The sequence below is a fragment of the Musa acuminata genome, chromosome BXJ2-11, assembly GCF_036884655.1.
Source record: "Musa acuminata AAA Group cultivar baxijiao chromosome BXJ2-11, Cavendish_Baxijiao_AAA, whole genome shotgun sequence".
Taxonomy (NCBI): domain Eukaryota; kingdom Viridiplantae; phylum Streptophyta; class Magnoliopsida; order Zingiberales; family Musaceae; genus Musa; species Musa acuminata.
Window position 1 is genome coordinate 23,350,104 of NC_088348.1, and position 25,877 is coordinate 23,375,980.

Here is a 25,877-nt window from a genome sequence, read left to right on the forward strand (position 1 = left end):
ATTTTTAGGGATTTCTCAATTCAAAACCACAAGAACTATAGAAACGAGATCAGGAAGAAGATGTACCAAGACAAGAAAAGAATAACTGAGCAATAAAAAGAACCGTATCCGCACAAGAAGAAGAAGAAGAAAAACCAGATAACGTGTTTCAAACAGACATATGAAGAGACCTAAAACAACCGAAACAAGAATTGGATGCCTAACCAAGCATGACAAAAAGGATCGTAGAAAGATGACGCACCTTAGCGAAGTAATCCTTCCACACGCGCCGTGCGATCTGATGACCTCCCAGATCAAACGCCTTGAACTTGATATTCCCGATGCTCAGCTCCTCCGATGTCGGGTGCTGCGTTGGCTGGTGCTGAACCAGTCGCTGCATTCGATCAAACAAATCCAATCAAAATGCCCTTCGATCAAAAGAAATCAACAAAACTGATCAGATGGACAAGGATCCGACCTCGTCCTTGAGCATATGAAGCAGCGTCGTCTTCCCGGAATTATCGAGCCCCAGGAACAGGATCTTGGCCTCCTTCTGCCACAACCCAAGTGAGGCGAGAACTCCGTAGAACCAATCGAAAAGAAACATCGCGGGCGGACGGGCCGGCGACCAGATCTATCGAATCTCTCCGGGAACCCTGCCGAGAAGATGGGATCTGGCGATCGGAATCGTTTCCGATCCGTCACCACCGATCTGATCGCCGAAAGAGGGGGGGTCGGGTAGGGGCGGGAGACTAAGCGGACGTTATCTTACAAGGTAATTAAATAGCAGATCTATAGGGGCAGTTTTGAAGTTGGCGAGTTGGATGCGGGTTACCGGATCTGCGCGTCAAAGGATCCATTAATTCCTTTGCCACCGGTTATTTTGCTAGAGATGAAATAAAGAAAAATAAAATAAAAGAAATATTAATCACTGCTACCGACATAACAATATTTGAGAGCATCATTTATCGCTTTTTAATACATACTCGTTTTCCTTAATCAAATTGAGAATATTTATTTTTCTTAAATTTTGTTGCATCTTCCTCTATTTCTTTTTTGCATTATTGATATTAATTGTTTTATTCCTAAATATCATTTTGCATATTCACATCATATCAAACGATTGTAAATAGCTTGCTAGTCTAAGGGTGATGTATAAATGTCACTATCGGTCTTAACTTAAAGTAATAAATATTTTATTTTTAGTAATATTATACATCAAATTTATAATATTATTTAATTTATTTATTTTAAAAATAAAATAAAATAATAATTCATATATATATATATATATCAGAATTCACATATACTCATTTTATGTTGGCATCATGTTATCATAGAAAAATAATAAGATTAGTTCTGATACAGCTCCCTTAGAGCGAGAGATTTATGATCTTGTTTCTCCTCTTTTTCTAGCTGAGATTTAATGCGGCAAATCTTCCACCTTGACGTTCTACTTTATTCGAATGGCAGATATTCTAAACATCTTGCTAGTCTAAAGGTAATGTATAAATGATACTATTGGCCTTAACTCAAAATAATAAATCCATGTTTTTAGTTACATTATTCATCAAATCTAAAATATTATTTAATTTATTTATTTGAAAAAATAAAACGATAAATTCATGTATATATATTAGAATTTACCTATACTCATTTTATGTTGGCATCATGTTACCATAGAAAAATAATGAGGTTAGTTATGGTACATCTCCCTTGGAGCTAGAGATTTATTGTGATCCCGTTTGTTCGCTATTTTTAGCTGAGATTTAATGCAGCAAATTATTCACTTGACATTCTATTTTATCCTAATAATAGATATTCAAAATATCTTGCTAGTCTAAGGTAATGTTTAAATTGTTAGGAATGAGTCGGCACTAAAAGGGGGACGCTTCGTACGATAAACTCAAATCTCGAAAATGCTTAACTTGAAAGCACGCAGAGTAGTGAAAATAAGAATTTTGTTTGCAATAAAGGTAAATAGTAAGAAATAAATGCAAACTAGATTTTTATAGTGGTTCGGTAGTCATAACCTACATCCACTTCGTCGATTTCTCTTCCGTCAATGCCACCGGTATCCACTAACGATCTTCCTTCAATGTGCGAATATCAACTACCCTTACAACTCAATTCTCTTTTTGATAGGTTCAGGAGAAAACCTTTACAACCCTTTTTTACAAAGCTTCCCTCACACTCTCCCTTAGAATGATCTCTAAACTTTAGGAGGAGGGACTCTACACTTTAAACGGTTTTCAACTTTAGAAACATAGAGTTTTTTATCACCTTTCTTGCTATTCTATGCAGGAATAGCTGGGGTATTTATAGACTCCAAATGACTTCAAAACTTAGAGCCAATATTCAAATCCCCAAAATTTCGGGGTATGGGCGGTACCATCACCTGCAGCCTGACACTAGGCGGTACCATCGCTTGACAGTCTTGGAGACTAAGTCTAGGCAGTACCACCACCTGATATAGTCTCGGAGATTGTGCCACGTCTGTTCTACATGTTGGGTTATTGTTTGAGCCTTTTCACTTGGCCCAACATAGTCCAAACTTGGCCCATAATTGAGTTGGCCTAATTCCAACCCAATTATATACTAACTATGAATTTTAAGACATTTACTAAGCTAAATAAGTTTGTAAGTCCATATTTCTTTCGGTGAGCTTCCGGCGAACTTACGATGATCTCTCGGCAATGTTCCAACGAACTCCCGACAAACTCCTAGACTTCATGACAATCTTCTTGGCGAGTTCCGATAAGCTTCTCTAGCAAGCTCTTGGACTTCTCGGTCAATTCCGATAGAACTTCCGATGAACATCCGGACTTCCGACGAACTCTTGAACTTCCAACGAAGTCTCGTTCTTGACTCCAGGACTTTATTTTGCTTTATGCCTTACTATCGTAGTTAATCCTGCACACTTAAAACCTACTTCGATCTAGACAATTATTATAAGACTTAAATCAAATATTGTCCGGCATGTCATTGGTTTATCGACGCTTCGTCCGATTCTTCGACGCATTGTCCTATCTTGTGGTCTATTGCCCAATCGATCAGTTGACCTCCATAATTCTGATTTCCTTAGCATAATTTTTGCTCTTCTTGGCCCGATGCCCAAACCCATAGCCCGAGGCCTTCTATCAATATGTTGACCGATCCTTTGGCTCTACGTCTAATCTTTTGACATGTTTCTCTCCGGCCGAACATGATTCTTCCTGCTTTAATTGTCTTTCCCTGATCGAAACTTCCTACATCACCTAAAACGCAGATCAAATCATAAACACTATCAATTGGTTTCATCATCAAAATCTGAGATTCAACAATCTCTCCCTTTTTGATGATGACAACCAATTGATGACGGAGTTAACCTTAACTCCTCCTATCAATATGGCATATGTGAGATGAACCTTGAATTCAAATTGAATTCAAGTCAAAGTAATATTTCATCATGAATATTTGCAATACATTATATGCATATCATCAACATAACTTCTCCCCCTTTGTCATCAACAAAAAAGAGAAGTGCAACTATACAAGCTTTTGATATATAATTTCAAATCATTGCATTTATCATCATGCAAGCTAGCAAGTTTTAGAGATGTGTTGAGTTTAGCATATTTGCTTTTCTTTGCAATGTTTAAGTTAGTAAGTTTTCCAAAAAAGAATGCAAGATAGCATTTTTTTCCTCTTGTTTAAGTGTGCAAGCTAGCAATTCTTGTTTCATTTTGCACTGTGCAAGTTACAAGTTTTACTTCTCGAGACAGGCAAGATAGCACTTTTGCTTCTCGTTAGATATACAAGCAAGTTTTACTTCATGCAAGCTAGTAATTTTGGTAAATTTTACATCATTTTCTAATATGCAAGCTAGCAAATTTAGCAAATGTTACATTATATTAGAACAAGTGCTACTTCTCTTTGAAGTATGAAAACTAGCAAGTTTTTGAAAAAGAATGCGAGATAGTAAATAGCAAGTTTAGAACATGCAAGCTAGCAAGTTTTTCATACATGAAGGTTAGCAAATTTTTGCATCTTTTGAAATGTGCAAGACAGTAAGCTAGCAATTCTTGGTGATGTTCAAGATAGCAAGTTTTTCTCATTTTATTTGAGAAGTGCAATTTTTGCTTCCTTTGCAATGTTCAAGCTAGCAATTCTAATAAATTTTACATTATACAAGCTAGCAAATTTTTACATTGTTGAATCTTGGATTTTGATGATGAAATCAATTTATAGTATTTATGATTTGATCTGCGTTTTGGGTGATGTAGAAAGCTTCGATCAGGGAAAGACAATTAAAGCGAGAAGAATCATGTTTGGCCGGAGAGAAACATGTCAGAAGATTGGACGTAGAGCCAAAGGATCGGTCAACGTATCGATCGAAGGCCTCGGGCCATGGGTTCGGGCATCGGGCCAAGAAGAGCAAAAATTACGCCAAGGAAATCAGAATTGTAGAGGTCAACTGACCAATTGGGCAATAGACCACAAGATATGACAATGCGCCGAAGAATCGGACGAAGCGTCGATAAACCAATAACATGCTAGACAACATTTAATTTAAGCCTTATAATAATTGTCTAGATCGAAGTAGGTTTTATGTGTGTAGGATTAACTACGATAGCAAGGCATAAAGCAAAATGAAGTCCCAGAGTCAAGAACGAGACTTCGTTGGGAGTTCTAAAGTTCGTCGGAAGTTCTGTCGAAATTGACCGAAAAGTCTAGGAGCTTGCTAGAGAAGCTCATCAGAACTTGCCAGGAAGATCGTCATAAAGTCCAGGAGCTTGCCGGGAGTCCGCTGGAATATTGTCATTACTTTAGAATCCTAATTTTTAGAAAGTGATCGTAAAATTTTATTCACAAGTTTAAGATTCAAAAAACTTTTACCAAAAACTTTTAGACTATTGACGACATCCGTAAAATGAGTGTACATGTCTCCAATAATCCCGCTTGACTTCATATGAAATAATTCAAAATCACGCATCAAAATATTTATTTTAGAGTCTTTAACTCTACTAGTGCCTTCGTGTGTGATTTCAATAGTGTACCAAATATCGAAAGTCGTTTCGCAAATAGAAACTTGGTTGAATTCAGTTTTGTCTAAGACAGAAAATAACATTCATAGCTCTAACATTTAAAGAAAAAGTTTTCTTCTCCAAATCATTCCATTCTTTCATTGGAGTAGAAGACTTTTTAAAATCGTTTTCGATAGTATTTCATAAATTCAAATCCATAGAAAGTAAGAAAACTCACACCCGAGTTTTCCAATAAGTATAGTCCGTCCCAGTGAACATGGGAGGACGAACGATAGAAAAACCCTCTTAAAATCCGAAAAGAGTAAATTTCTCTTAGGTGTTAAACCAAATAAGAAATAACATAGCTCTGATACCAACTGTTAAGAACGAGTCGACACTAAGAGGGGGGGGGGGTGAATTAGTGCAGCGGATAAAAATATCGGTTTGAAATTTCTTCGTATGATAAAATCTGATCTCGAAAATATTTAACTTGAAAGCATACAAAAGTGTAGCAAAAGTAAGAATTTCGTTTGCAATAAAGGTAAATGGCAAGAAATAAATACAAACCAGATTTTTATAGTGGTTCAGTTGTCGTGACCTACATCCACTCAGTTGATTCCTCTTCCGTCGAGGCTACCGGTATCCACTGACAATCTTCCTTCAATGGGCGAAGATCAACTTATTGAATCTCGTATTTTGATGATGAAACCAATTGATAGTATTTATGATTTGATCTGCGTTTTGAGTGACCCAGGATGCTTTGATCAGGATGAGACAATTAAAGCAGGAAGAATCATGTTGGGCCGGAGGAAAATATGTCAGAAGATTGGACGTCAGGCCAAAGGATCGGTTAACGTATCGATAGAAGGCTTCGGGCCGTAGATTCAAGCATCGGGCCAAGAAGAGCGGATATTGCGCTAAGGATATCGAAGTTGCGGAGTCAACTGGCCGATTGGGCAATAAGCCGCAAGAGAGGACGATGCGCTAAAGAATCGGACGAAGCGTCGATGGACCAATGACATGCCGGACAATATGATTCAAGCTTAGTAATAATTGTCTAGATCGAAGTGTGTTTTACATGTGCAAGAATAACTACGATAGCAAGGCATAAAGCAAAATGAAGTCCTAGAGTCAAGGACGTGATTTCGTTGGGAGTTCGAGAGTTCGTCGGAAGTCCGAACGTTCGTCGGAAGTTCTGTCGGAACCGGTCGAGAAGTCTTAGAGCTTGTTAAAGAAGCTCATTGGAACTCGCCAAGAAGATCGTCATTAAGTTTAGGAGCTTGCTAGAAGTTCGCTGGAACATAGCCGAGAGATCGTTTGAAGTTCATCGAAAGATTGCCGGAAGCTCACAGGAAGAAACCAAGACTTACGGACTTGTTTAGCTTAAGTATGTCTTAGATTTCATAATTAGCACGTAATTATGTTTAGAATTGGGCCAACCCAATTATAGGCTAGTTGGGCCCAATGAGAGGCCCAAATAGTGACCCAAGAGGTGGCATCGTCGTGGCACAGTCTCCGAGACTATGTCAAGCGGTGGTACCGTTGATCTGGGCAGTGGTACCGCCCAGACATAGCCTCTGAGAGGCTATAGGTGGTGGTACCGCCAGACTAGGCGGTGGTACTGCCCAGTGTAGTGTTAGTGTCAGAATTGACAATGGCGGTGGTACTGCCCAGCATAAGCGGTGGTATCGCCCGGACCCAGGAAACCCAGGATGAGATGTTTTTAGGCTCCAAGTTTGAATCAACTTGAAGCCTATAAATACCCCTCTCATCCCTGGTTAACATACACAAGACTTGAGAGTAAAAATAGAAAGAAATGCTACTGCAATCTTGTGTGAACTCCTCTCAAAAGTTCGAAGTGTTAGAATAGTTTGAGAGAGGAGTAAGTAGGGGTGTAAGGGTTATCTCCTAAACCCGATAAAAGGAGAATCGAGTTGTAAAAGGTGGTTGGTCTTCGCCTATTGAAGGAAGACTGATAGTGGATACCAGTGGCCTCGACGGAAGAGGAATCGACGGAGTGAATGTAGGTCACGACGATCGAACCACTATAAAAATCTAGTTTGCTTTACTTTGAGCAATTTACTTTAAACTGTAAACTGCCTTCTCATTACTTGCTATGCTCATCTTATTACTTTTAAAGTTAAGAATTTCTGGAATCGATTTTATCGTATGAAACGAAGAAATTTTTGTAACCGACGTGATTTGACCGCTACACTAATTCACCCCCCCTAGTGTCGACCCATTTCCTAACAATTGGTATCAGAGCCTCGTGATTTCTCATTTGGTTTAACACAAAAGAGAAATGACTCTTTTCGGCTTTCAAGAGGGTCACTCTCTTATTCGACCTCCCTTTTTCAATGGGACGGACTACACTTATTAGAAAACTCAAATGAGAGTTTTCTTGCTTTCATTGAATCTCGATTTATGACACATAGTCGAATTTGGTTTTCAAATATCTTCTCTTCCAATGAACCATTGGAATGATTTGGAGAAGAAGACTTTCTTTAAATGCGGCTATGAATGTCTTGTTTTGCGCCTTAGATAAAATTGAGTTTAATCGAGTTTCTATGTGCGAAACGACTTTTGACATATAGCGCACTCTCGAAATCACACATGAAAATACTATCAAAGTTAAATATTCAAAAATCAATTTTTTAATACAAGATTTTAAACTTTTTCGAATGAAGCCGAGTAAAACCATTATTGACATGTATACCTGTTTTATAGATGTCGTCAATGGTTTAAAAGCCCTTGATAAAAGTTTTTCGAATCTTGAACTTGTGAATAATGTTTTACGCTCATTTTCTAAAACTTGGGATTCAAAAGTAACGACTATTTAAGAATAAAAAAACTTAAACTATTTTCCTCTCCAAGAACTTATAAGGTCTTTGATGACCCATGAAATGACGTGCAATGCATATGAAGAACTCAAGAACAACCTTCCAAAGAACAGAAAGGATTTGACACTTAGAACACATGAAGACCACTCGAGTATAAGCTCAAATGATGGTGAACTTGAACTACTCATGAAATTTAAAAAGTTAATAAAATAAAAATTAAAGAACAAAAAGAATGCAACTACTTACTATGAACACAAGAAGAAGGAAGCAATGTTGGATGAATCAAGCTCATCCGAAGACAAGGAGAAAATCAACAAAGGCGAGGTAGCAAACTATACCTTAACGGCTTTCGACAATGAGGTAATCAAAATGTCTTTAATTTATTTCAAAATTACATGATGTTTTTTTATGAGTTATTTTTAATTTAGTTTAATTATTTTTCTTGAAATTTTTATATTTAATAATGTAATGAAAATACTAAAAATTGGGATCATGCTAGTAATTTTGAAAATAATCATGAAAATTACATGTTTTATGATAAACAAACAAAATGATTTTGAATGCCTTATGAAATCATGCTTGATGTTTTAATGATGTAATAATATAATAAAATATTAGATATAAATATAATGTTTATACACCTAACAAGATTAGTTTAAGAAGCATTAATGTATATCTTGATGATTTCATGATTTTGATTGAAGATGATTTATGTTTAATGAAATCATGCTTGATTTATTCTATGCATGAGACTCTGAAGTTATTCACGATGAAATGTTGCTTTTTCGATTTTAAACAAGATGGATGGTTTTCATATAAAAACTTGAGCATATTGATTTAAAATCATGGTTAATGGTTTTATAAATTGAAATTATGCATAATGAATCTTATGATTTATGGATTATCAATTTTTACCATAATGAAAGTGGCTTATTGATCTTTGTCGTAATAAATCTTGCACTTTCATTTTAAACGATGATATATATATTCATTTGGCATAAAAAAAGGATAAAGGAATGCTTGTATGAAACAAATAAATAAAAATAAGAAAGCTTTTTCTTGAAAACTTCTCAAATCCCTACCTTATCGATTTTTCACTAAGAGATTGATAAAGTTGTTTATGTCATTTTGAATCTTTTGAAAGTGATATTGATGATATGAATGCATAAAATACTCATGATATTGTTTTGATGCTCTAAAATGATATAAATTTGCTAGCTTATGAGTATCATGTATGATATAATGATTGATTTATTTTTAGTATCATGCATAGAGTAAGGATGATATGTAAAGTTTTAAAATAATGCATGTTGTAAATTGAAACTATAATGATCACAAATATATTGAAATAATGATTGAAACATTAATGTAATTATAAATGATGATTTGATATTATGCATGCAATACTTCAACTTATGATAATGATGCATGCAATGATAAAATATTCATGATGAAAAATTATTTTGACATTCATAACTTGATTTTTCATCTTTGATTATTCATCCTTTGTCATGATTTGAAAATTATTGTAAAGGGAAAAAGAGATTCAAAATTGTATTCTTCCCTTCTTTTTGACAATGATAAAGGGGGAGATAGCTAACTTGCACAAGTCAAGAAGATGCAAAAACTTGCTTGCTTGCACATCTAAAGAGAAGATGCAAACGTACTTCATGTAGCTTGCTTCATGTAAAACATTGTATCTTGCTAGCTTATTATCTTGCATTATTTTTCAAAAATTTGCTAGCCTTCATACTTCAAATAAAAGTAACACTTATCAAATTGCTAGTTTGATTGTTGTAAAATAATGTAAAATTTTGCTAGCTTGCACTTTGTAAAGGAAACAAAAATGGCACTTCTCAAAAGAGAAAAAAGAGCTTGCTATCTTAAACATCACTATCTTACCAATCTCAAGAAGCAAAACTTGCAACTTGCACATTGCAAAAGGAAGCAAGAATCACTAGCTTACACACTTCAATAAGAAAACTATCTTGCATTTGCTTTTGAAATTTTTGCTAGCTTGTATGTTGTAAACTTACTATCTTACTACCTTGCATATCTAAAACTTGATAGCTTGCATGATGTAACACTTGCTAAATTTTCTAGCTTACAAATTGCATGATGATAAAACTTGATATTATGTTTTACATGCAATGATTTGAACTTATATCACAAACACTTGATAGTTGGAACTTCTCCTTTTTGTTGATGACAAAGGGAGAGAAGCATGATCATGTTATGCATGATGATTTATTACAAATATTCATGATGAAATTTACAATGACTTGAATTCAGCTTGAATTCAATGTTCTATCAATATGACATATTAATAGGGGGAGTTAAGGTTAACTCCATCATCAATTAGTTGTTATCATCAAAAAGGGGGAGATTGTTGAATCTCGTATTTTGATGATGAAACCAATTGATAGCATTTATGATTTGATTTGCATTTTGAGTGACGCAGAATGCTTCGATCAGGATGAGACAATTAAAGCAGGAAGAATTATGTTGGGCCGGAGGAAAACATGTCAAAAGATTGGACGTCGGGCTGGAGGATCGGTCGACGTATCGATAGAAGGCTTCGGGTCATGGATTCGGGCATCGGGCCAAGAAGAGCGGATATTACGCCAAGGATATCGAAGTTGCGGAGTCAACTGACCGATTGGGAAATAGGCTGCAAGAGAGGACGATGCGCTTAAGAATCGGACGAAACGTCAATGGACCAATGACATGCCGGACAACATGATTCAAGCTTAGTAATAATTGTCTAGATCGAAGTGTATTTTACATATGCAGGATTAACTACGATAGCAATGCATGAAGCAAAATAAAGTCCTGGAATCAAGGATGCGATTTCGTTGAGAGTTCAAGAGTTTGTCGGAAGTCTGGACATTCGTCGGAAGTTCCATCAGAATGAGCCGAGAAGTCTCGAAAATTGTCAAAGAAGCTCGTCGGAACTCACCAAGAAAATCATCGTGAAGTCTAGGAGCTTGTCGGGAGTCCACTGGAACATTGCCGAGAGATCATCGGAAGTTCGCTGGAAGATCGTCGGAAGCTCGCTAGAAGAAACCAAGACTTACAAACTTGTTTAGTTTAAGTATGTATTAGATTTCGTAGTTAGTATATAATTGGGTTTGAAATTGGGTCAATCCAATTATGGGCCAATTGGGCCCATGTAAGGACTGTGTTGGGCTTAATAAGAGGGTCAAACAATGACCCAAGAGGTGGTACCGTCGTGGCACAGTCTCCGAGATGGTGTCAGGCGATGGTACTGCCCAAACACAGCCTCCGAGAGGCTGCAGGCGGTGGTACCGCTAGTCCAGGCAGTGGTACCGCCTAGCACAGCCTCCCAAGCAGTGGTACCGCCCAATGTAGTGTTAGTGTCAGAACTGACACTAGCGGTGGTATCGCTCGGACCTAGGAAACCCGAGATAAGATGTTTTTAGGTTCCAAGTTTGAATCAACTTGAAGCCTATAAATACCCCTCTCATCCTTGGTTAATATACACAAGACTTAAGAGTGAAAATAGAAAGAAACGTTGCTACACTCTTATATAAACTCCTCTCAAAAGTTCTAAGTGTTAGAATAGTTTGAGAGAGGAGTGAGTGGGGGTGTAAGAGTTATCTCCTAAACCCAATAAAAGGAGAATCGAGTTGTAAAAGGTGGTTGGTCTTCGCCTATTGAAGGAAGACCGATAGTGGATGTCAGTGGCCTCGACGGAAGAGGAATCGACGGAGTAGATGTAGGTCGCGACAACCGAACCACTATAAAAATCTGGTTTGCTTTACTTTGAGCAATTTACTTTAAACTGTAAACTACATTCTCATTACTTGCTATGCTCCTCTTATTGCTTTCAATGTTAAGCATTTTCGAAATCGGTTTTATCATACGAAACGAAGAAATTTTCGTAACCAATGTGATTTGACCGTTGCACTAATTCACCCTCCCTCTTAATGCCAACCCCTTTCATAACACAACTACCCTTACAATTCCATTCTCCTTTTGACAGGTTCAGGAGAGAACCTTTACAACCCCTTTTTACATAGCTTCTCTCACACTCTCCCTTAGAATGATCTCTAAACTTTAGGAGGAGGGACTCTACACTTTACAAGGGTTTTCAACTTTAGAAACACAGTTTTTTATCACCTTTCTTGCTACTCCATGCAGGAATAGCTGGGGTATTTATAAACCCTAAATAGCTTCAAAACTTGGAGCCAAAATTCAAATCTCCGAAATTTTAGGGTATGGGCGGTACCACCGCTTGCAGCCTAACACTAGACGATACCACCGCCTGACAGTCTCGGAGGCTGTGCCACATTGGTTCTACCTATTGGGTCACTGTTTGGGCCTATTCACTTGGCCCAACATAGCCTAAACTTGGCCCATTTGGCCCCTAATTGAGTTGGCCCAATTCCAACCCAATTATATGCTAACTACGAATTTTAAGATATTTACTAAGCTAAATAAGTCCAAGTCTAGGTTTCTTCCAGCGAGCTTCCGGTGATCTTCCAGCGAACTTCCGATGATCTCTCGGCAATGTTCCAATGGACTCCCGGCAAACTCCTGGACTTCACGACGAGCTTCTTTGGCAAGCTCTTGGACTTCTCGGTCAATTCTGATAGAACTTCTAACGAACGTCCGGAGTTTCGACAAACTCTCGAACTCCCAATGAAGTCTCATTCTTGATTATGAGACTTCATTTTGCTTTATGTCTTGCTATCGTAGTTAATCCTACACACTTAGAATCTACTTTGATCTAGATAATTATTATTAGGCTTAAATCAAATATTGTCCGATATGTCATTGGTTTATCGACGCTTTGTCTGATTCTTCGGCTCATCGTCCTATCTTGCGGCCTATTGCCTAATCGGCTAGTTGATTTCCGCAACTTCGATTTCCTTGGCGTAATTTCCGCTCTTCTTGGCCTGAGGCCTTCTGTCGATACGTCGATTGATCCTTCGGCTCGACGTCTAATCTTTTGACATGTTTCTCTTCGGTCCAACATGGTTCTTCTTGCTTTAATTGTCTCTCCCTGATCGAAGCTTCCTGCGTCACTTAAAACGCAGATCAAATCATAAACACTATCAATTGGTTTCATAATCAAGTTCAACATAAATAACACTATTGGCCTTAACTCCAAGTAATAAATCTTTATTTTTAATTATATTATTCATCAAATCTATAATATTATTTAATTTATTTATTTTTAAAAGAAATGAAATAATAATTTTATGTATGTATCAGAATTCACCTATCCTCATTTTAGGTTGGAATCATGTTACCATAGAAAAATAATGAGGTTAGTTCTTGGATTTAATGCAGCAAATCTTTCACCTTGACATTCTACTTTATTCGAATGGCAGATATTTTAAAGATGTTGCCGGTGGAAGGGTGATGTGTAAATGACACTATTGGTCTTAACTCAAAATAAGAAATCCTTATTTTTAGTTACGTTATTCATCAAATCTAAAATATTATTTAATTTATTTATTTAAAAAAAAAATAAAAACTGTAATTTCGTGTATATATCAGAAGTCACCCATACTCATTTTATGTTGGCATCATGTTATGGTATAAAAATAACGAAGTTAGTTCTGGTACATCTCTCTTAAAGCCAGAGATTTATTATATCATTTCATCTCTTTTTTTAGTTGGGATTTGTTGCAACAAATCTTTCATATTGACATTCTAAGTTATCAAAATGACAGATATCTTGAGCCAAGTGGAGAAGGCTTTAAAAATCTGAAATATAGGTAGTTATCCAACACTAAGAGGGGAAACAAACGTAGCACCTTGAGTGCAAGAGAGAAGAAAGAGGAAGGAGAAAATAAGAACTTTAGAAGGTAGAATGAACAGTTACAAGTCCACAAATAATTGTTCACTGGGTGTCGGTCACGAAAGCAAGTTCCTGTCAAGTTAATGTGTAAACTTATGAAGATTTTTCAAGGCCCGATAATATACCGAAGCCTCATCCAACCCTATGCCACCTGAGGGGTTCTAGGGTGCTAAGATGACTGATGTTTTGCGTGCAGCTGCGGCTTGCAGAAAACAAGTCGTGACACGTAAATACGGAGCTATTTTGGGCAGTTTGGCCTGGCACGACGAGCGGTCGCACTACAATACTACAACCTGTTCGAACATATATTTTTACAAGTAAAAACACACAAAACTAAGGCAAAACACGCTATCATGTCTCAGTACAAGCATGCAAAAGCGACAAACGGTTCGTTGAACAAAGTTATTACGAATGCGCTACGACCATTCGTGACATTCTCCCCCATTTAAACTATCAACGCCCTCATTGATGCTTGTTGGTAGTTGTTAATGACTGCTTCTTCATGTCATAGGCCATATTTAGGCTCCTAACTGGCTTTGATTCGAGGAAGCTTTTGCCACTTCACCAAGTACTCGGTATGCTCAGCACCATTAGGTAGCTTTATCTTGCGTTCCACTAAAATAGTTTCAACTCGCTTTCCGTAGGAGGCTCTGGTGGGGGGTGGCCGAGTTAAAACACTTCGAGAAGCATCTTGCAGATCTGAATGGTAGGCTTTCAAGTTGTTGGCATGGAAAACACTATGAATTTTGAGCTATGCCGGCAGTTGCAACTTGTAGGAGACATTGCCCACCCTACTGATAATTAGGAAGGGTCCTTCATACTTGCGCATCAATCCTTTGTATACTATGTTCCTACAAAATAGGAGTGATGCCGGTTGGAGCTTTACCAACACCAAATCGTCGACTTTGAACTCATACGGTCGCCTTCTCAAGTCTGCCCACTTCTTCATCCTTTTGCCTGCCTTCTCCAGGTAAGCCCACGCAATATTTGCATTTCGATGCCATTCTTTTACAAAGTGATATGTTGATGGACTACTAGTATACCCAATAGCCAAGGTGTGAGGAGTTGACGATTGTTGCCCTGTAATGATTTTGAAGGGGCTCTTGTTGGACGTAGAGCTTCACTATAAGTTGTAGCAGAATTGGGCTATGTCCAACAACGTCACCCAATCTCGTTGGTTGGCACTCATGTAGTGCCAAAGATATTAATCAAAGAGCGAGTTTATCCTTTCAGTTTGGCCATCCGTTTATGGGTGGAGGCTTGTGGAGAAGTATAACTTAGACCCAAATAATTTGAATAGCTCGGTCCAGAATCATCCAAGGAACCGAGCATCTCGATCACTGATGATATTATATGAGACTCCCCAATACTTCACCACATTCTTCATCATCAACTTGGCCACCTCCTCTACTGAACAATATAGGGGTGCGGCAATGAAAGTTGCATACTTTGAAAATCAATCAACTACCATAAGTATCGATTCGAGTCCCCCAACTGCCGAGAAACTTAATATGAAGTCCAAGGAAATGCTCTCACACGACCTTTATAATACAGGCAATGGCTCCAAAAGTCCTACTGGCTTCCGCTGCTCTACCTTGTCTTGTTGGCAAGTGAGGCACGTTTGAACATATTCCTCCACATCAATCCCCATCTTCGGCCAGTAGAAGGCCCTCTCCACGAGAGCTAACATTTTGTGAATACCAAGATGTCCAACCCAAAGGGAATCGTGACACTCTCTTAAGAGTTTACATCTCAAATTGTCCACCCAAGGGATATAAACTTTATTTCCTTTTGTGTAAATGAGTCCCTCCTTAACCTAAAATCATCGTGTCTTGCCTTCTTTGATAAGCTGCATCAGGGTTACTGCTTGGGGATCACTATACAGTCCATCCCTGATCCTGGAAAGGAAGTTGGAGTGAAACTGACTTGCTTGGCCTCTGCCCTCCAACTGTATGGCATTCACTCGCTCCACTTTTTGGCTTAATGCATCGGCCACAACATTTGCTTTCCCGAGCTTGTACTCATTGCCATATCAAACTCAGCCAGGAAGTCCTACCATCGTGCTTGCTATGGGGAGAGTTTCTTTTGAGTTTGAAAATAGCTCAAAGCGATGTTGTTTGTCCTCAGCACAAAATCATAATCCAAGAAGGTAGTGTCGCCAAACTCGAAGATAGTGGACCACCACTGTCATCTCCTTCTTGTGCACCGGATACCGTCACTCGGTCTCGTTGAGCTTGCAGCTCTCGTAGGCTACCGGGTGACCCTTCTGCATGAGTACTCCTCCAATAACAAAGTCTAAAGCATCTATATGGACTTCGAATGGCTCCCCATAGTCAGAAATTTTGAGCACCGGTTATTCCAACACAGGAGCCTTCAGATCTTGTAATGCAGCTTCACATTTATCAAACCACCTCCAAGGCTACTCCTTATTCAGTAACTCCGTCAATGGAGTTGCACGCTTCGAATACCCCACTATAAAGCACCGATAGTAGTTGACGAAACCAAGGAAGGATCTCAGCTCTGGCACCTTCTTTAAGAGTTCCCCATTTCGCAACAACTTGCACCTTTGATTTATCCATCCGAATGGAGCCATTACTGATTTGATGCCCCAAGAATAAGATCTTTGTTTGAGCAAAGTAGCACTTCTCCCTTTTCACGAATAAAGTGTTCACCCTAAGAAACTTGAAAATTGTCCGAAGGTGCTCGACATGCTCCTCGAGTGTTTGGTTGTAGATGATGATATCGTCCAAGTAGACGACCACAAACTTATCCAAGTACTCTTTAAATAGTTGGTTCATAAGAGTGCAGAACATGGTCGAAGCATTGGTTAAGCCGAAAGGCATTACTAAAAACTCAAACGCTCCATACCTAGTCACGCAGATAGTCTTCGCTTTGTCGCCTTCAGCAATGCGCACCTGCCAGTACCTTGACTCAATGTCATGTTTGGAGAAATACTAGGCTTTGCCCAATTGGTCGAACAAGTCCGTGATGAGCGGGATGGGATACTTGTTCTTCACCGTCACTTTGTTGAGGGCTCGATAATCGACGTATAGTCGGAGGCTCCCATCTTATTTCTTTTGTAAGAGAATTGGAGCTCCGAATGGTGCTTTGGAGCTACGAATGAGACCACCGCTTAGCAGTTCATCTAACTGCTTTCTGAGCTCTACTAGCTTTGGAGGGGACATGCGAGAGGGTGGTCTTGTTATAGGCTTCACTCCTAGTTCCAGCTCGATATGATGATCTATGCCTCTGCGTGGTGGCAGAGTCTTCGGTAACTCGGGTGGCATAACGTCTGTGAATTCCTTCATAACATTTGCCACCACAGCAGGTTCATGAGTGGCCTCCTCGTCGAGTGGCCCTAGCTTCACAGCAACCACGAATGTTAATTCGCCTTTGTGTACCCCTTTCTTTAGTTGTAATGTTGATATCTATTAGGGGTCCTTGGTTTCTCTCCGAGAGACGGGAACCACATAAGGGTCATCACCTCCCATCATACATAGACGAAACCAAGGAAGGATCTTAGTTCTGGCACCTTTTTTTTAGTTCGCCATTGCGCAACAACTTGCACCTTTGATTTGTCCATCCAAATGGAGCCATCACCGATTTGATGCCCCAAGAATAATATCTTCGTTTGAGCAAAGTAGCACTTCTCTCTTTTCACGAACAAAGTGTTCTCCCAGAAAACCTTGAAAATTATCCGAATATGCTCGATATGCTCCTCGAGCGTTTGGCTATAGAAGACGATATCGTCCAAGTAGACGACCACAAACTTATCCAAATACTCTTTAAATAGTTGGCTCATAAGAGTGCAGAACGTGGTCGGAGTGTTGGTTAAGCCGAAAGGTATTACCAAGAACTCAAACGCTCCATACTTGGTCACGTAAGTAGTCTTCGCTTCATCGCCTTCAGCAATGCGCACCTGCCAGTACCCTGACTGGAGGTCAAGTTTGGAGAAATACATAACCTTGCCCAATTGGTCGAACAAGTCCGCGATGAGTAGGATCGGATACTTGTTCTTCACCGTCACTTTGTTGAGGACTCGATAATCGATGCATAGTCGGAGGCTCCTATCTTGTTTCTTTTAGAAGAGAATTGGAGCTCTGAATGATGCTTTGGAGCTATGGATGAGACCACCGCTTAGCAGTCCATCTAACTGCTTTCTGAGCTCTGTTAGCTCTAGAGGGGACATGCGATAGGGTGGTCTCGCTAGAGGCTTCACTCCTGGCTCCAACTCAATATGATGCTCCACGCCTCTGTATGGTGGTAGAGTCTTTGGCAACTCGGATGGCATAACATCTGTGAACTCCTTCAGAACATTCACCACCACAGCAGGTTTATGAGTGACCTCTTCGTCGAGTGGCTCTAGCTTCACAATAGCCACGAATGTTAATTCACCATTTCATACCCCTTTCTTCAGTTGTAATGTCGATATCTGTTGGGGGTCCCTGGTTCCTCTCCAAGAGACGAGAACCACACAAGGGTCGTCACCTCCCATCATACATAGGGAGTTTAGGAACGACATTGAAACCAACTTCGCTGTGTGCATAAACTCAATTCCAAGAATCACTTGGAAGTCGTCCAATGGCATCGCCATCATGTTCATGTTCACGCTCCATGTTCCAATCTTGATAGGGACTCCCTTTGCTAGCCCGAAGATCCACTTGGCCTCCAAGTTCACCGCCTTCATCTGACTTAGGTTCTTCTCTAAGATCACAGCCCAAGTAGCTTTGCTTCTCGATCAGTAATAAAGTTGTGGGTAGCACCCGTGTCCACCATTGCATGGGTTGTTTGGCTATTAAGGTTAATGTCCACGTGCATCAGCTCACTACTCCCTACTTTCAATGGCTTTGTCTTTATGTTCTCCCCTACTTGACCCGCAATGCACTCAACAAACGCATTGCTTCCATTCGGGGATCTTGCGACTCCTCATCATCGCTATTGGATTCTGAACTGCTTGAACTGAGGGTGATGACCTTGCCCTTGTTTGATTTGGAGGGTGGATTGAAGCTGTTAAACTATTGAGTGTTTGTTTTTGTGGGCACTCCCTCACCATGTACGGCCCTCCGCACAAAAAGCATCTGCCAGGTTTTGGGGCTTTGCCTTTTGAGCTTGGCCCTTTGTGGGAACTCTTCTTCCTTTGTTGGCCCTCGGGCTCCTTCCATCGAGAATATTTTGGAGGGCGATTTCCTGAAGATTATTTCCTTTTCCCCGAGTCCTCCGAGGAAACAAAGTCGGTAAGCCTTTCTGCGGCCACGATTGCCCCGATCACATCAATGACATTCCTTCGATGTAATTCTTATTGAGTCCATGGTTTCAGGCTATCGAGGAAGCTAAATAGCTTATCCTTCTTGGACATATCCTGTATGTCTAGCATTAGCGCAGAAAATTGCTTCACGTAGTCTCGGATAGAAGTACTATGGCGGAGTTGTCTCAACTTCCGCCTTGCGACAAACTCTATGTTCTCGAGTAGGAACTGAGTTCTCAACTCCTGCTTTAAGTCCTCCCATGTGTCCACTTAACACCGACCTTGTTGGATCTCCTCCCAACGGGTTCGCCATTAAAGTTTTGCATCCTCGTTCAGATACATGGTTTATATTAAAACTTTGTCCACTTAGCTCAAAAGTATTGTTCCATATCAAACAAGAAATTCTTTAGCTCTTTTATGTCCCTAGCATCTCTATATCAATGAGGCTCAGATGCCCTCAAGTTTTGTGGTGGCGGAACATGGGTGTTGCTCCCTCCCGCATTTAGTGCCCTTGTGAGCGCTATCACTCTGGAAGTGAGTTCTGCCACAACTTCGTGCAAATGTTGCACAGACTCTTTGGTATCATCTGTTAGTCGATCCACTATGGCCTCAGCCTTGTCAATTCGGGATTCAACTTCTTCATACGAGCTCTTTACCCCAATAAGCCTTCGTTGGCCTTAGTAGAGTTCCTCTAAGCTTGCTTCAAGAACATTCAAGCGGGTTTCCGCCGTTGTGAGTCTCTCCTTATGGCTCTTCTTCCCGGTTGGCACTTCAGATTGCACCTCCTCCGCTCGCGAAGAGTAGCCAACTTCTCATTCATCATATTCGCTATCACGGTCCTCCAACATGGCTCTACCAACATAAGAGCGAGTTTGCACTTGCAGCCCACCTGCGGTTGCTTGGGGCAATGGTCCGGCTTGCCCCACCTTGCTCGATTCACCACGATGCTTGGCCATGGCAAGATTGCGAAGTTTCTTTGCTGCTTGCTCGAATTGCTTGCCTGCTCTGATACCACAATGTCACGGACTTAGTTGGAATTGCCTAAGTCGTGAGGCACCCTTGCGGCAAAGTCATAAACTTAACTGAAGTTGCCTAAGTCATGAAGCACTCTTGCGCCAACTCATCGGACTTAGTTGGGATTGCCTAAGTCATGAGGCGCCCTTGCGACATATGTATCTGCAAAGATTTAGCCTAGTTGCAACCTCGTACTGGTCCTGAAGGACTTATAAAATAGAAAGTTGATTAGATTAAAAACGAGCGATTGACAAGTCCTGATGTCTCGCGGAGAGGAAAGCTTTACAATCAATTCAACAAGCGCCTTGAGTGCAAGAGAGAATAAAGATGAAGGAGAAAACAAGGACTTTAGAAGGTAGAATGAAAAATTACAAATCCACAAACAACTATTCACTAGGTGCCGAGCGCGAAGGCAAATTCCTGTCAAGTTAACGTGCGAACTTGTGAAGATTTTTCAACGCCCGACAATATACCGAAGCCTCATCCAGCCCTGTGCCACCCGGGGGGGGGGGTTCCAGGGTGTTGAGATGGCTGACGTTTCGCGTGTAGCTACGGCTTGTAGAAAACAAGCAGTGACACATGAAAATAGAGCTATTTTGGACAATTCGGCCCGACGCAACAAGCGATCGCACTATAGCGTTGCAACCTATTTGAACATGCATTTTTACAAGCAAAAATACATAAAACTAAGGCAAAACATGCTACCATGTCTCGGTACAAGCATGCAAAAGCGACGAACGATTCGTTGAACGAAGTTATTGTGGGTGTGCAACGACCGTTCGTGACAATGTGCTAGGAAAATTTGAATTCAGCGTCTCAGGTTCATTAAGCGTCCATCCTATACTACACATTTTAGAAAGCAAAATATAAAAACAAGGATTTGGAGAGGTAGTAGCAGGCGGTGTTGCTATCAAACTCTGGGATTGCATGGTTATAATTGATTCAGACTAATTTAGGACGATGAGCAAGCATCTCAACAAAAAGGAAAAAGAGAGATTAAGAGCATTTGGGCATAACCTTGTTCCGGGGAAAAAGACATGACTCGATGTTTGGGTTTCCTCCGAGCAGTACACGTCGTTGCAATTCAAACCTACAATTGAAAACATCTCCGGCTTGATATGGTACTTGAAACCACGAAAGGGAAGAACAAAACAAAAAAAAAGGTGACATGACAAGAATAAAAGATGTCGTTAGTCCATTTTAACACCATTCATTGCATCAGGAAAATGGACTAAATGCTTCTAAAAGTTCAGGTTTAAGGACACGCATAGGTTATGCAACAATGCTCTCCGCTCAAGTTGTTCTCTCCATGAAATGAAATGGTTCTCAAGGTGACTGCAATTTTGAATACTACCCAATTAACTCGTCTGTGAAAATCGTGGAAAACTCTCTCGATTTCCTCTAGAGCTAATCCTGAAACCATCGAGGGAATAGATCAAGTGGCAGGGATAGAACAATATAGATGCGACAATGACACTTGCACAATATAACTGGTACGAATTTAGAGAAACAGAAGGCATCAGAGTGAAGAAAGTTAAAAGAGTATTACATGAGGAGTCTCCTTTTCATCTTCTGCATCTGAATCATACTTTGAATCGCCATCTTCTGCATCATCCTCATCTTCTTCCTGTTATCATCATACAATGCAAAAAGTGAACATCAAATGAGGGAACAAAAGATCTAAGAACTACAGAAAGATCAGCGAGTAACTTGCATCTATATCCCAGTCATCGTTGTTGGCATCCTGTCATAAGAGGAATAAGGCGTTGTTTAGAAAGTATTTAATACTATACACCCAGCACATTCAGTACTTGAACTCAATAATAAGAAAGTTAGCGAAGCAGATAAATCTCAGTTGAATAACAAATTCCCACTAAAACAGCAAATAAACGGCAAGGTAAATTACACATTTCCATATTCCCCATAGATCAAACAATAAAGACCACCACATCAAACATGCAAATTTATTGTGGGGCAACCAAGAAAAGCAAATAAGACATCCAACAAGCAAAATTCTGACACTTGTATTGCATTTAGGTTGTCAGTTTATTGGTGACTGAAACCAGATTAGAATGTATGCGAAGAACTAACCAGTCAAAATTGGTTATAACAAAATTGAAATAGGTGTATGATTCTGCATTTAGTGCAGGCCACTGTTTCAACAACTTGTGCAAACTGTAATGCAGCTTGTGTAAGGTCAAGTAGATGTCAAGTCAGCTCCTAAAACATTCAAACCTCATAAGAGATAAAGAGGGAGTTCAAAATCAAAATTTTAAAACAAAAATTAACACCATCGAAGTTTATCATCACATTAAATAATTAAGAATTTTGAACCTCATTTGTTCTCCGTTATGATGAACACAAATAAAATTGTCTAAAAGTTCATTTGCTCATCCATTAAACGAACAAAATATAACAGTCTAAATTAAACCATATAAGGAACAGATTCACATCTGAGTCACTGTATTTTCTGGTCCAGCTCATGAAACTTCAAAAGATAATGGAATGATTGTTGCAAGGAAAATAAGATGATAAATTAGGCACATGTAATAGAACGAGATATTGGACAAAAAAGCTTCTTAGGAAAAGAAATTGCCAACATACCTCTTCTTCCTTATTATTCTCAGCCTCATCAAATGCTGCCTTTTCAGCCTGCAAGAGGCAAACCAAAAGTCATTGTAGCAGTTTAGACTCCTATAAGATTTTAACAACAGTAAAAAAAATTTCACTTGCATCCTTATGCTTGCCCCATGTTTCTTTGGCAAATTTCTTTGCACACTCAGGGTCATCACAGACCAAAATGTTGTCAAACAAAGACCCAGATTTAACCTGAAATGTGCAAAAAAATAATGAATCACAAAATAAATACTAGGAAACTAGGTTCAAGTGAGGTGAAGAGTAGATTTACCTGCTATAACTCAATGCCTATATATCTCAAATTGGAGAAGACATAGTAGATGTAAGGATCATCCTTGAAGTCTGCAAAAAGATTAAAGGTTAAACTCTAATTGACTGATAAGGCAGAGCACATTCAAATTCAGGAAATAAATAGTATAAATACCAGGATTGTCAATCAATGGTGCCTTCTACTTTCCCTTGTAATTAAGATTCTTAATTTTCTGTAAAGAAACCAAAATAATAAATTAGATTCTTTTCTCATGCTCTAATGCAGATTCTTTGATGAATGAGGTGCTCTGTACACCTTTGGTTTCCAGGGCCCCTTGTATTCAGGGTTTGGAATGGTTGGGGCCATCCATTCACCATCTTCTTCTTCATCCCAATCTTCTGGCTGCAAAAAAAATGCATAAAAACAATTATGCAGTAGCAGAAGATACAGCGGACATGACACAACACCACTTCCTCAAACTAGTTTCTTTTTTTCCAAATAATAGCAGTACCTTTTTGGCATCAGGATCAGGAATCTCCTTAGGGATGTCATCATACCCCTTCATCAATAAGATCAACTTAGTTTGTTATTGTCAAAAAGTACATTTAACAAGCAGATATTGATGAAAGGTGGTGTGCCATGATTGCAATTCAAGCAAAAAATGCAGTGACTTCGAATTCATGTTATTGCTAAAAAAAATATCAGATGGCAACTTGAATAGCTGATGTAATCTAAATATACCAATATGATATGTTCATTTGAGTAAGTGTAGGTTGTTAGGAAAAGATTATGCATGTACAAATAAGTTAATAAAAGACTGACATTTTTTCCTTGACTTACATGTCCCCCATTTCAGGAACAAAATTATAGTAGTACAAGTTTGATCTGGAACTTACTTTTGAAACCCTTTTGCAAGTCAATGAACAGCATAATGCAAAGTTATTCAATAGCTCCTTTATGCAAACAATAGTAAATAAAATAAGCCACACGGTATCTCCCTCTTACAAATAGTTAAGAACTACAACCATTGGTAAGCGGCATTCTACTCAACCCTTCAACCAAAAAGAAAAAAAGATAAATGTTAATGAAGTTGAGTTAAGACTGGCTCTGGTTTCTTGTCCACGGGGTCAGGGATATACTCCTTGCCATCCCAATCTTCTGGCTGTCACATAGAACAATGAGATCAGACAACTAATTATGTGTGAAACTATGCACTCCTAAATAGTTTATGATGAACCACATGAAGACAACAGTTACCTTTTTGGCATTGGGATCCTTGATATGATTGGGAGGAAGAATACCCCAGTCACTATAAGCTATCTGTTTGCTTCTCATTGTTGTCAATAAGGATGCTGTACATGGCATACGGGAAGATAATGAAAGTGTAAACATGTGTTAGCTGGTCAGTCTCACATGTGACTTCATGAACCTTTTTGGTGCTGTACCCACAGATATCTGGGCCAAACATAATACTGCAATTTCCAAATGCAGATCATCAATTTAGATTACCAACAAGGAAGAAAAGATGGTGCAATATCAATTACTACCCAGGAGGTTATCCAAGAAAGTAAGAAGTACCTATAGGGGGTCACTCCACCAAATTTTTCTGATCAATTTCACCACTAAGAAGCTTAATATAGCCACCTCCGCAGTCAAGTTTTTGTTCATGTTTGACTGAGAATTGCAAAACTAATGTCTAGTCCTTGTTGCTGAATTCTGGAAACTCTGCCGAAATGGCATAGAATCTGTAGTCTTCAGTAGTTTGAATTCCTCTGGCATCTTATAGCAACAGATGCTTACAGTTTTTCTGTGGAATTATATTCTACAAAGCTCAGGACAGTAATTCTGCGGCAAGGATCATACAGTGAGCTTTAGTAACTGTAGATGGATGCCTTTATCTTCAGGATCACCAGTCCATTTACCAGATGTGTGGTTCCAGTCTCCAGCCATGTTCTCATCCTTCTTCCAGTCAGATATGACCCACTGATTCTCCCATCCATCTTCATTTTGCAACGAAAAATTGCAGAATTAAATTAACCATGCGGATATAGAGAAGTGTATATAAGTAATGTTTAGCAGGAAACAATTTTCTAATTACTTGACAGTTCAATTCAGAGCTATGAAAGTCCATTCTCTCCATGATTGTTGCATAACCATATCTTTATACACACAAAAAAATTCCATTATTCTAAATCCTTAATCCCAAAACAGATAGTAAGAATATAGCTTCACCGGATTGAAAATATCTCTTTGCAACATCTGCATCATAATTTAGACTAACAACTAGTTAATCAAGGATACATCCAACAGGCATTAGAAGCAAAATCCACAAACAAACAAATGATCCACTCTCAAGCGACTCACAGTTATTCAGCATCGAATATCCAAATCTTCTGACACAACAATCTAGCAGGTCACAACACATGGCAAAGATTTAAGGCGATCAGACCTTTTGGTGAATTTGGTCAGAACGCTCTAAACTAGCCGCCATGATGATCAGCTTCACGCAATGCTCATGAGCAGACAATAAGCACTAACATCTAAAACCCTAGTAGAGACCACCAACGAACAAGAAGAAGAACCGCCGCTATACCAAAATGTAGGTAAACTAAAATATCAGTAATTTTCCTGCCGTGCGTGCAAAATTGAGAAGCGTCAACTGCAAAGGAACTGGAATAATCAATTTTCTCGATTCCATCAACTCCAACACATGTCGCGTTCATCTGATAACGCATCAATCGATCAATCAAAGATCAAACCAAATGTTAATCTAATTAATCAGCGTCCCAGTGCGAGGCCTAAGATTCAAAGAGCACTCGTCCTTAGATCGAAGTCGATACACATCGAAAACAGAGAGATCGTATCAACGAAAGCAGAAATACTACCGATAGATCGAAATGCGGGTCGATATCGAGCGCAGAAGCAGAGAGCAGACCACAGATCTCCAGTGCAATGATGGAGAGGGTATACCTCCGAATCGCTCTTCGAAGTATACCTCAGCGGCGGCGACCGAGACGACGGCAACTGCCATCGCAAGGACGGCGGCGAGAGGAGGCTTCATCCGGGTCGTCAT

General features: G+C 39.3%; 1 protein-coding gene and 1 pseudogene across 1 annotated transcript in view; both read right to left on the reverse strand.

Moving 5' to 3' along the window:
* Positions 1 to 21,653, reverse strand: part of LOC103971415 (GTP-binding protein SAR1A) — a 31,266-nt gene extending 9,613 nt beyond the window's left edge. The window contains exons 1-5 of the mRNA XM_065131619.1: positions 21,632 to 21,653; positions 21,467 to 21,544; positions 20,935 to 21,007; positions 458 to 819; positions 242 to 373 (exon numbers count right to left, since the gene is read on the reverse strand). Of these exons, the coding sequence (XP_064987691.1) occupies positions 242 to 373; positions 458 to 586 (261 nt within the window). The 5' untranslated portion in view covers positions 587 to 819; positions 20,935 to 21,007; positions 21,467 to 21,544; positions 21,632 to 21,653. The remainder of the gene's footprint in view (positions 1 to 241; positions 374 to 457; positions 820 to 20,934; positions 21,008 to 21,466; positions 21,545 to 21,631) is intronic.
* Positions 21,014 to 25,877, reverse strand: LOC135627543 (calreticulin-like; annotated as a pseudogene).